At 51.5% G+C, this 12,742-nt stretch overlaps 2 protein-coding genes across 2 annotated transcripts; both read right to left on the reverse strand.

Moving 5' to 3' along the window:
• Window positions 1-4,194: 4,194 nt before the first annotated feature.
• On the reverse strand, window positions 4,195-5,187 carry LOC101757992 (U-box domain-containing protein 4). The gene is made up of 2 exons (XM_022826756.1): window positions 5,167-5,187; window positions 4,195-4,926 (listed from the first exon to the last, which is right to left on the reverse strand). Exons 1-2 carry the CDS (start codon window positions 5,185-5,187, stop codon window positions 4,195-4,197), a joined length of 753 nt encoding a protein of 250 aa, XP_022682491.1.
• A 3,442-nt stretch (window positions 5,188-8,629) lies between these two features.
• LOC101758405 (protein O-linked-mannose beta-1,4-N-acetylglucosaminyltransferase 2) lies at window positions 8,630-10,709 on the reverse strand. The gene has a single exon (XM_004971255.2). The coding sequence runs from the start codon at window positions 10,486-10,488 to the stop codon at window positions 8,956-8,958; it is 1,533 nt and encodes a 510-aa protein (XP_004971312.1). The 5' UTR covers window positions 10,489-10,709; the 3' UTR covers window positions 8,630-8,955.
• Window positions 10,710-12,742: the final 2,033 nt, after the last annotated feature.

Here is a 12,742-nt window from a genome sequence, read left to right on the forward strand (position 1 = left end):
TGTGTCATGAGGCTGAGAGAGAGAGAGGTGACCACACTGACCAAGAGGGAGAGGAAGGATCCTATATATGTGTCCATGGCGACATGGCGTCAATTGATGGCTGAAGGGCATGGCATGGCATCCCTCTTGTCCGGACAGTGAAATCGGGTACAGATCGAGATTGGCATACAACGCAAGTAGGGAGAAAGAGAATGGATCAACTGGGAATGAAAATAAGTGGGTTAAGGTTATTAGCAGGTCTTACTTGGTCGTGGTAAGTCTACACGTATTAACTGTTACGCTCATTAGCAGAACATCTTTTTAATTAGTACAGTGCTGATTCATTTGCTAATGACGGTCGACCTGGCCGTTGCTCTTGCTAACTAGCTATAGGTACTCAAGATTAGTTTAATCTTCTGCTTATGCTCCTAATGATTTCTCCTTTAATTTCCCCCCCAAAAAGAGCTCCTACTGATCGATTTCCATGGTGACGTGCAAGCTACATGTACTAGCAGTAAAATCCAATATAAAAATGTGGATGCCTGAGGCTGAGCCAGATTCACTTCATCACCTGCCTCTTGAGTGAAACGAAAACCTGATCTCAGGTGTTCACCAGCCCCTGGATTGGCAGCTAAACAAGCTGCAAGCCTGCAAATTGTAGCTAGTGCTGGCATTGCTTTTGAAAGGACAATCCAGGGCAACTTACGAAGCTGCGGATACATGTGTGTCGTATAAGCTCTGAGAATTATGTGCTCTCGATCTTTGGCTAATGCGAGCATCCATGCATGTGTCATGGACGTACTCATGGCGCCTGTCGTCTTTGATGCTCTCTCGGCACATTCACCGAAAAAGGTGTTGTACATCGTTCTGGATCTGCTTGTCATTCCAGCAGCAGCCGATGCAATGAACCATCGTTAGATACAGCTAGCTGCTATCGCAAGTAGTCTTAAGTTAATCCGCACGCGAGTATATAATAATCAATGGTTGCAGAAAAATTGTACTTGAAGCAATGCAAGGTGCAGGTAGTAAAATGCACGATCAGGTTTCCTTCATTTTGGCAGGAAAATTGTTGGGTAATCGTGCGTATGATGGATCTTCAGGTGCAGGTAGGAGGGTTGATCGATATAATAGTGACAAGACAGTAGGGTTGAAATCCTTGCACTGTCTGCCTATCTTTTAAATCTTTACCGTCGTGATGCATGGTCTGTGTCAGTGCACACGTCCATCAGTCCATGCATGTTCCGAGACGGATTAGTCGTACGGTCTTTATGTCAAGTAGTAGGAGCGTTCGCCAAAGCTGTTTTGGCATTTGGATCTCGTCCTTTTTAACATCAGCCCGGATGCGATGAACCATCGACAAGTGGGAGTCTTAAATTAGTACAAGTATGGGTGATCATATCGTTAGATATCTTCAGGTTCAGGTACGGCGCAAGTAGCCTAGTAGGTGCAGTGATCTACCTCTGCATTTGTCCCAGCAAGGGTACTCAAATAATACCTTTCTTTTTTTACAGCACGTACAAGGATTTGAAAGAGTCTGAATTGTGCTTTGGCTATCAGTTTCTCTCACAACGTACTATTTTATGTTACTGCAAAGAAATTAATATCACATAAAAATATGTGAAATGTTTCCTAAAAAATGTAACATGCAGATATGTTGGTACAACCTTTTTTTTTATATGGAACAAAGGGCGAAGTAAATGTAGACTAGTTGGTTACGTTCGTCCTTGCGGTAAATGGTAAATGTTGGATACGTCCATCTTGATTCGAGTGGTGATATGCAAAAATGCAAGCATAGTATTCTCAGAGGTGTTTGCATAGTATTTCAAAGGTATTTATACGGATAGGATGTATGTGTAATTGTTTTTTTTCGAATCACACGGTACAGACACAGACGCTCACATACACGCACACATACTCGTCCCTACGAATACACGCACGCAACTCTACCCTTATGAGCATCTTCAAAAGACTAAGCTGGCAAATCTTTAAGATTGACGAAGTCACCACTGTCGTCTCGCTATCGATGAGCATGTCGCCTACCACTAAAAGAATAATTGTGCATGTGTTCACAAGGGAAATTTGTTTATATTGTGCTTGGAAAAGTAAACAACGGGAACAAGAATCGTGAACAAGCACATGCAAAATTGCAAAAGCGAAGAGCAAGCATCGAAGTCAGCTGCGCTGGTCCAGCCCACTTGAACACTTCCTTCGAAGTCAGCTGCGCTGGTCCAGCCCACTTGAACACTTCCTTTCTTCTACCACCCCGCGGCCCAACATGGATTCGCAATATATAGAGAGTACTCGGGCCATGATATATAGAGAGGCACAAACTGGGACCGTCCCCGGCCCAGCAGCATAGCATCATAGCAGACGAACGGCTGACGGCAATGCCACCGCGGGATGACGGCATAGCACGCCATTGGCAGCTTCTGTTGAAAGTTGAATCCAATCCCTTCGGTGGACGACTACGGGCGCGTTTAGCAGGCGGCTCGAGGTAGACCACGGGGTGCAGAGATATTAATTGGTAAATTTGCATCTACAGTGCTGGTTGGGTTAGGATTATGTTTGTTATGGTAGGCCAGCTGTGGACCTTCCATAACTACCCTAAATTGCCATCTAGAGATAGCATTTGGGACAGGTGCCCTCACCATGCGCAGGCTATGGTGAAGGTTATCACCTAGCCAAGCGCTTAGAAATGCTTAGAACAAAGGATGAATAAAAAACACTTGGACATAATTAGGAAGGTTATCACTTCAAATATAACACAAATTTACATAGAAAGCTAATTACATCAGTTTGAAAAACTAACTAACAAGTATAGTAACATTATTAAGAGGTATGTTGCATGACAGTTGCATGTGAACCAACAAGGAACAACGTACACTTGCACAAATGATTTGAAATAACAAAATTAGAACCACAAAACTAGAATTTTGACCCAAAATTAGGTCAACCGAGATTATTAAGGCCTCCCACCCATAACTCCAACAGGAACATCAGATGAAGAAGAAATTGTGCATGAAGTATGACTGGAACCAATCTTCTGGAAACAAACACCATCGATTGTTGTGCCTTTCTTTTATTAGGATGCACCATTACTTGCTTAGCTTGGAAGCAAACTTTTTCGGACAGTTCCCCGGGAAGCCTCCTCGGCTGCGTCCCGCTCCCTTTTGCGTGGGCCTTCAGCGGGTCCCATAATGTGGAGGTGGTATTTCTTAGGCCCTTCCTCAACTTCGGATTCGCAGGGCCATCTCCTTAATTGGGTTTTGCACGGTGGAAACATCTTTTCTGTAGGTGGGTACAAGTGCCTTCTCGGAGGATCCCATTCCCTTGGCGCTAACTGGAGACTACCGCTATATACCGGCGGTGGTAACCCTAACCGATCCAAATAATGGCGCCGGCCGCGTCCGTCTCCCGCGCATCCCTCCGCATGCGTGAAAACGCACTCACGCGGGCCTGCACCGCGTGAAACGGCCGATTTTTACGTTCCACGTGGTGCAGGCTGGCAGGCCGTTTTTGCACCGCACGGACCTAACCCGTGAGATCGACGAGGCTAGCAAACACACCTGATTGCAGCAGCTGATCCTAGCCCAACCTACGTGCGGGGTGCCAAACGCGCCTTACGAGTCTTCGTGGCTTGACACGATCTATCCTTCAATCCTAGATTCCCCATCGAAATAAGAAATATAGAAATGATCCTAGCTTGCTCAATTAAATGTTCCTGGTTAATGCATCATATAGGCCTGGTCTCTGGTCAGCGCGTAGTAATCCAAATGAGTGAAAAGCAGCAGTAGTCACGCCGAGACCCGAATGTACATTCAGTCATTAGAAAAAGAAGTGCCGTATTGCTTTAATGCGGCCATATAATCTGTTTTCACTATTATGCACAAAAAAGATCACGTTTGCGATAACTTAATGTGTTGTTATCTGCACGTATACACAGCAAAATCCAATCACAACACGAGGTGTTTGTTGATTCATTCGAAATTTTTAGTTGGGGTCAAAAATCAAGTCATCACTCATACAGGTTGCAAGCAAAAGCTGCATGCAGAAAATCCTCAAGTCTATATTTGTGCTACAATATTCACATGAATCAACAAATATATGCAATTTTTTAGCCACAGCTAGTAATCTAACATACGACGGAGTAGTGGTTTTTTTTTTTTTGTACAAGAGGTGTGGACGGTCAACCGCGACGCGTGAGGCTTTGTTGGACTAGCCGTGCGTCGACGCCGACGCCGGCGACGAGATGTACGGGTCCGACTGCACCAGCCCGTTGAGGAAATCGGCGAGCCGGTGCTCGCGCCTCCTCGCGGCGGCGCCGGCGCCCTCCAGCGCCCGTAGCAGCGCCTCCGCCTTCGCCTTCCCTCTCGGGCTGGCCGTGGTGTCCTCGGCCAGCTCCCGCACGGTCTCCTCGGCGCCACCGACAGCGACCACCTCTTCTACCGCCGGATCGCCGCCGGCCACGACGAGGTTGAGCAGCGCGGCTGCCGCGTTCTCCCTGGCCCTCGCCGTGGCGGCGCCCCCCTGCTCGACGAGGTCGAGGAGGATCCGCACCCCGGACACCCACCTGAAGGCCTCGAGGCTCTCGGCGCAGCCGGCCACCTGCGCGACGACGGCGGTGGCGTCCTCGACGATCCCGTTGCGTCCGTCCGTCATGACGAGCGCGAAGAGCGCCTGCACGACGCCGAGCGAGACGAGCGTGGCGCGGTTGGGCGGGTAGAGCGCGACGCCGAAGAGCGCCTTGAGCGCGTCCTTGGTGGCGCGGGTGCTGGGCGACGCGCGGAGGAGCGCGACGAGCGCGGCGAGGAGCGGCCGCCGGGCCCCGACGGTGGCGCGGTGGGCCTCGGCGCAGAGGAGGCTGTGGACGGTGGCGGCGGCGTGGTGCGCGGCGTCGGTGCGGAGCGCGGCGGTGAGCGCGTCGAGGAGGCCCGGCGCGGACACCAGCTGCTCCCGCGCGGAGATGGAGATGTTGAGGAGCGCGGCGGCGGCGTCCACGCCCGCGCCCGCGCCGGAGGGGGCGGCGAGCTGCGCGGCGAGGAGGGGCACGGCGCCGGCGTCCGCCAGCGGCGCGCGGATGTCCGGGTCGTCCTTGGAGGCGAGGCGGATGTCGGCGACGGCCGCGGCGGTGGCGGCCCCGTCGCAGGCGGCGGCGGCGCCGCGCAGGCGGCCGACGAGGACCCGTGCCGTGTGCGGCTTCACTTCCATCGCTGTCGGCGTCGCTCGGGGGGATCGGAGGTCTGCGAGAGGCGGCTCAGGAGGATGCGGTTTTGGAGTCGTCTGCTGCGAAACCTGGTGGCTTCGCTTTGGCGGTTGCTTGGTTGGTCGATCCGATCGTGGGCGTGGCAGGTAGGAATTCATTGGCCGGAAAGCGGCAGCTCAGGTCAGGGGGGGAGGCACGCGGGAGGGAGGAAGCCGGCGATCGCCTCGGATGGGGTTCCACACGCAATCTCTGCGCGCGGCCGCGTGTTTTTGAAGGTTCTTGCTTCCTTTCCTAGGTGTAGTAGTGGCATAAGGTGTTGAACGTTTCCACCGCCCTCTACCTCGTTCCAAGCGCACCTTCTTCTCTTCTTCTACCGATTCTTTTTTGCAAAGCATTGGGCGTTTGATTTTCGCAAGGAATATGGGAATTTGCTCACGTGATTGGCTTTATAAAGAAGAGGTGTTTGGATATTTTGGGACTTCGGTGATTTTGATTGCGGGTGGTTGGGGAAACGAAGAACAGGGCATCCAAGTGTCACCTCGCACGGTTGCTATCCAAATCGAACAAGGAAGCTGGTAGCGCAAACAGCTGAGGTTTCCCATCTCAGTAGTTGGGCCGCATAATCGTGCCAAGGAAGCTGTTGTCACTTGTCGTTGCACTCCTCTGTCCTTACCGCACTCTGCTGATTGCTGAAAGAGATACACTGCCGAGGTCAGCGTTGACACTCTACGGGTTTGCGCTTCGATTTCTCTGCCTGTACGTCCCACTTTGGTTGGGACGGTGGGGCCTACACTGACCTTTGCGGCTGACCACATGAATTCTGAATGGAACTAACCTGGCCGTATAGTAGGATCCATGATACGCTGGAGTATGATGTGGTGTATACGTGTACTACTCTCTCCATCCCAAATTACAGGTTGTTTTGACTTTATTAGATATATTTTATATCTAGATATGCATCTAGAAAAGCTAAAAATACATGTAATTTGTAATTTGGAACGGAGAGAGTAAACGTTATTTAACTGACTGAGTCGGACGTGTAATGGGAAGATTTGGTGCGTAAGCGTAATGATGATAACCAAGATGGACGGGCGAGTCTTCACTGGTGAGTGGTGACAGGTTCCTTCTACGGATTTGATTCGCAAATTGTGCTTGCGGACGTCGGCAGCCACTAGCTGCTTTGACCACGGTAACAAAAAAGCTCTTGATTCCATCCGATGTTCGTTCACAAAGCCTTTAATTTGCTGATGCTTCTGGGAACCTTGGATTAATTTTTCCTTGTTAGAGCTAGTTAGTCCGGGACAGCTCCCTCTATTCGATCCTTTTATTTCCTCTTCCTCTTTTTGGTGACCGAATGACTCTGCAATCTTTGAGGCTGCTCTCTCAATTTTTCGCTCCAAGAAGCCTTCACGATTGTGATATCGTTCTTGCGTTGCGGCTGCTCCTTCTTCCCTTTTCATTGAGAGACAGAGAAAAAAAAAAGGCGTCTTTGCGCAGCGGAGCTTGCTGGATCGAGTGGGCCTTGATAGCGTATTCTACTATTTGGGCCATAAAACCGGGGCGAGTTTCGTGGGCCTATCGGGTTAGCCCAGGTGAAGCCTTTTAATCTTTTGCCCCACGCGAGCCGCCACAGCCCGTAACAAGCAATCAAAACAGAGAGTCTGCTGGGCCCGTGCCGTGTCGGGCCCTGCCGCCCGTTATCTCCACAGCATCCTCAGCCATCACGACGAAACACGTCATGCCGGTGGAAACGAACTTCTCACTGAATCCGAGGGAAGAAAAGTCTCGCCATGCATACTACTAGTTCTACGGAGAAGAAAGGTCAACAATTCAAGGCGGCCGGGGCAGTCTTGTTGCACTGTTCCCTTCCATGTCCTCGTCCAGGTGCCGCGCCCGCGCGAAGCTGGAGTCGGCATCCAGCCGATTACCAAAACACATCCCTTATACACATTCTCTCTCCCTCACCAATATCACATTTTTAGTTTTTGAGGTCATCCCTGCAGCAGACTAAAAAACACAATCACCAATACCTCCCATGACGTGTGGAGCCCAAGTGTCAGTGAGCAACTTATTTATTTTTTCTTTTTCGTATTTCTTTTACCCTCCCCTGCTGCGGCCATTGTGCCCAAGCACAGCCGAACTAGCACCCAGACCATCCCATCTACTGCTATCTCCACTAGCAGTAGCTCAATCTCTCGAATCTTTCTTGAATGGATCCAAGCAGAGGCGGTTGCAGCTCAGTCGCTGCCCTCCATGCCATGTCTGATGTCTCTTTCTCTACTTGTTCTCCACCACGAGCTGGGCAGCCGCAGACCAGCAGCAGCAACAAGAAATCGAGCTCCTCCCGCACGGATTGAGCTCATCCACGCAACATTCTCGATCTCCCCACATTGAATTGAGCTGACTCTACCTGAATCGACCACCATGCTCTCCGACTCCCGATGCCTTGAGGAACCCCGCGCAGAAGGCCAAGAGCGGCGGACGGCGACGAAGGGGCTCGATTCGACGCCTTCTCCGATTCGCCGGCGAGCGCATGTGCTGTCCACAGGTTGCTGCTGTCTTGCGCGGCCGACTTGCACGAGGAGGATGAGAGCGGCGGCGAGGAGCAGGCGGCGGAAACGTCAGCCCACCAGAATTAACTGTCGATTAGGGGAGAGAGATGGATCCCCTTCATTTGAGCAAGAGGAAGGTGAGTTTTGGTAGTTACCATAAATTTTTTGGTACTGGTGATGGAATCGGTAATCCGCTGGAGTGCGTAATCTACTGGAGATGCTCTCGGAGACCGACGACGGCCCATGCTTGGTTCCACATCTTCCTTAGTCTCACACGCCATATGCCCTGGTCCCAGCTATTTATGGTGTATTTGGTCTGAAGACTCACCTCATTCTATAAGAGATTATCGTGAGTTAATCCTATAAAATATAGTGGAATAAAATATAGTGGAATGATCCCATTCTTCATGGTTATAGTATTTATTAGTTGTGATAGATTAACTCATTCCATTCCACGAATAAGACAGAAAAAAAAGTGAGAAGTGAGGAGATGAGGCATGACTCCGTTCCTCGAACCCAACACCTCATTACTTCATTAATTCCTTGAGCCGTCGTGGCGCCGTCTACCATCAGAGCCTCCTCTGCAGACGTTACTGTTCATCTCACGGTTGAAAGGATCGAGCGGCATGAACTCAAGTCCCGGGAACATTCCCCTGCGATCTACTGCCAGTGCGGGTGAAATCCAGTGAAGATGGATGATGTTGCCAGCTTTCACCAGTGTTGCATGCATGCATAGCCATTAGCCAGCATGGTACCGTAGATATAGTTCAATCTGTACTCTTACTGTCATTATGTCTGCTACAACCAATTAAAATAATATCTGCAAGAGCATGTTTTACTAGGAATCACTAACGTGCTGCAGAAAATCTCCCAAGAAAATCAAAGATTGCTCAGATACTCCCAAGAAATCTTATAGTAGTATAGTATCTTGTGATATAAATGCTCTGGAACTTGCAAACTCTCTAGTATACATGCTGCCGTCACGTACGTTAGTTGGCATATTTCCCGTCACGTACAGCAGCACTCGGGACAAGGATACTATTCTTCTGATGACGAGCAATGCAAGAAGAAATCGTCCAAAATGCACGGTGGTCAGCATATCCCAGCACTTGTCACGCACGTCACGTCGTTCCAAGCCGCTGCTGATGGCTGCTGATCCCCAACCGCCGGAACAGTATCCTCGGCCGCAACACGCCAAGCCGCCGTCTCTCTCGATCGCCATCACCGCTTCTTCGGCCTGGTCTCCTCTGCTAGCTGTCCCCGCCGCCGCCGCTGCAGCAGGGCGTGCGCGTGCAACCTGGCCAGCGTCTCGCGGAACCTGCCCAGGTCCAGGGTCACGTTCTGCCCTCCCAGGTACACGCGCGCCACGAAGCCCCACCCCTTGCTTCGCTTCGCCTTCTCCGGGTCCGCCACCACCTCGTCCTCCGGCGCGTACCTCCGGGCCAGCGAGCTCTCCCTCCCGGTCACCTCGTACTGCTCGTAGCGCAGCCCCATCCTCGCCGCCGGCCCGCCGAAGCACTCCCGCGCGATCGGGGACACGCCGAGCGGCGCGATCTGGGTCAGCGACGCGCGCCCCGGGCGGAGGAACAGGAACTTGGTCAGGTCCGCGCCGTGCACCCCCACCAGCGCGTCGCAGCCGCTCAACGACGCGTACCACGCCGACAGCGGCAGCCCGTTCGCCGTCTCCAGGACCTCTACGTCGAACCCCACCGACGACGCCAGCGCCGCCACGGCCGCCTGGTTCTCGATCACGCGCGTCCCCTTGCGCGACACGATCCCGAGCCTTGGCCGCCGTGTCTCCGCCGGTGCGGCCTGCGTCTTCTCCGGCGTCATCTTGGGCTTCTCGTACGCGTCGGCCAGGAGGTCGTGGAAGTCGGCGATGGTCTTGTTGTCCCGGAGCCTGCCGGGGTCGACGACGAGGATGCCGTGGAAGCGGGTCCCCACGATGGCGCCGGGGAAGCAATGCGTCCGCTTGTCGTGGAGCAGGTCCACCACGTGGTGGTCCGAGAGCCCGGAGATGATCTCGCCGAACGTGCCCGCCCACCACGGGTTGTACGAGAGGACCCCCAGCACGACGCGGCGGCGGAGGTGCTGCACCGTCAGCCACGACGGAAGGATCCCGTCGTTGAACGCGTGGAACAGGTTCCCCGTGTATCCCCCCGCCGACATGACCAGGAGAGGCGCGTCGTGACGGACGTCGCACCTGCGCTCATCCGGCGGCCGCGCCACCCGGAGACGCACCTCCGGGATCTTCTCCATGATGAAGCGCTCCCACTTGCGCGGGTAGGGCCGCACCCTCTCCTCCTCCGTCGCCGTCGACGACGAGCCGTTCGGCGCTTGCTTCTGCTGGTCGTGCGGCGGGAAGAGCAGGAGCGACAGGGACGCGGCGTCTGTGCGCACGTCTCCGGCCATGAAGCACACGTCGGTGTGGACGCTCGAGCGGTCGCAGCAGATGGTGTGGTCGCGCATGGACGCGCACGGGGAGTGCACCTGGTTGTCAAGGACCAGACGGCCGCCATCCTCCTCCGACGACGTCCCCTCGGAAGAATTCGCCGCCGTGAAGAAGCCGACGACGTCGACGCCGTGCGCGGGGCCGAGCACGAAGACGCGCGGCGCGTAGAGGAGCGCGCAGAGGACGACGGAGAGCACGAAGAAGAACTGGACGAAACCCCACCTTCCCTTCTTGGCAGCCACCGCGACGTCTTCCATGGCGCCGAGGCCCTTCGGCACGGCGGACACTTTCGAGGCCGCCATGCCCGCTCTCGATCAGTGCGGAACGGCCGGGATCGCGATCGAACGAGCCTTGTACGTGGCCGGCGTCGTCGTCTCGCTCTCGCGTCTCGGGGTTTTATGGACACCCGAACGAGTCTGGCCGGGCGGCGCGGTCAGTCGACGCGAGCGTGGCGCCGTGACACGTACGCCTTGACACGCTAGTCAGGTTCAGGCGAACGACGATTTCCTGCACCGCTAGCGTTAGTTTCTTCTTGTGCTGGCAGACGTGTGCCATTTTGGCACCTGCAGCCATCTTCCGAGAAGATTTGACACGTCGAGATGGACCATAGACTAGTTGGCGTCTACCAAGTTCAGAATAAAATATGCTCCTAGCTAGCATATGCATGTAGAAAATACTAACACTAGTAGTATTAATTGTTACGGAGGATGGCCAATTAATTAATTTTTTTTGAAAGTATATATAATTTTTTTTTGAAACGAATCAGTCGGGAGAGGGAGAGGTACCGATTAAAGTATATACAAAATTCATTGTTCCTAATATTATGCACATGTGGAAGATAGAATCTTGTACTAATTATTGTTACGAATGGATAGATATGCGTCATTGTCTTCCACCGGCGTACGCCAATTAATTGTGCGAACTTGGTCAATACTTGATTTTTGTCCAAAAGTCACTGATTTAGTACTACTTGCAATGATTTTTAAGCAGTAATATGCAGTATAACCCTTATCTATCTTTTATAGGGATATATTTTTTTTTGCTAGATTCATCAATATTTATTACCTCATGAAGGTAATTTTCAAAGCGAAAAGTACGCAAAATTCTCATGTTCTCATACTACTTGTAAGCAGTATTTAAAAAAGTTATCGATGTTAGTTTTCAAAAGTTAGATGGAAACCTTCTCTAAACCAACAAGCATTGACGACGACCGAAGGAAGTATATATGTATATCTAGCAAGCAGCTATAAGTGTTTGCTAAACTAGGTGTGGTGACAAACAAGAAAAAGTGGTAGCGTTTCGTGGCCTTTTCTCAAACGACATGCAAGAAACGAGAGCGAATGCATGCTGCACCTGAGAGTGCCAAAGAAGACAATAATAGTACGATGTAGAGCTACAGGTGCCGCGGTTGGTGCTTGGTCCCTCTCCGTGGAGCTCATCCTCTCCTTGTTACCGGCTCCTTTCATCCCTTCTTTCCTCTTCAATGGCGTTTGTCTCCACTGACAACTGCAAAATGCCCTCCTGGACGGTCAGGATTTTGTATGTAGGACACACAATGAAAGCTTGCATGCTTGTACATTTATTATGCAAAATACTCCACGTTGGATTCGCCGAATCAACCTCTTGGATATCGGAGTGATCAACCTCTTGCATATCTCGGAGTGAGCCAAACCGCCCAATGCGGCCGAAAGTGCTCAATAAATTGGTTTGCATCAGTAAGTAGTTCCAAGTTGGAATCTGGGTTGTACTAGACCATCGATATGATGTTCCCAACTTTGGCAAGAAGTGTACTGGAGGGAAAGGACTAAATTACTCCCTCTATTTATCTTTATAAGGCGAACACGTATATCAAGGTTCAAACTTTATTATATTTAACCAATAATTTTTTATTTTTATGATGTAAACTTGAATTGCTTGGATTTGTAATCAAATGTACTCTCCAATGATTATAAATTTATAATCATAAATAATATAATATAAGATAAATGAATGGTCAAAGTCTAATTTGGGAGACCGTACCGTATCATATCATGCCTTATAAAAATAAACGGAGGGAGTATATCAAGAACTGAACCGGTAGACAGTTTGGCAGTATTTTGGTAGATAGTTTGGCAGTATTTTGGCAGAGCATGATGTCTTTCAATCAATGGTACAAAACTGTTGTTCGTCCTTGAGGGTTTCCATCCAATTATTCCAACTATCAGCACAACATTATTCTTTCTGCCCCGTCCGACGCATGAATGCGGAATGCCTACTGAAATACTGTAGTAGGTCTGAGATGGTGGCGTCGATTGAATGCATCGAGGGCGATGGATCGACGATGAGGTTGCCGCCGAACGCAGCTGCCTCGATCGGTCGAAGGGTTGACCTGCAGGTGGCCGGCCGGTCACGCACGTCATGGCTCTGAAAACCGGCCGTTCCAGGCAAACTCCATTCCTCGGTTGGGCGGATCATCGGATAGCCGGCGAGGCGAGGCGAGACGCGCAGCTTACGGCTGCAATCAGCATTTGTCCCGAGACTCAGTACCGGTTGCATTTTGATCCGGTACTAATGTGA

This window comes from Setaria italica, chromosome V (genome assembly GCF_000263155.2).
Source record: "Setaria italica strain Yugu1 chromosome V, Setaria_italica_v2.0, whole genome shotgun sequence".
Taxonomy (NCBI): Eukaryota; Viridiplantae; Streptophyta; class Magnoliopsida; order Poales; family Poaceae; genus Setaria; species Setaria italica.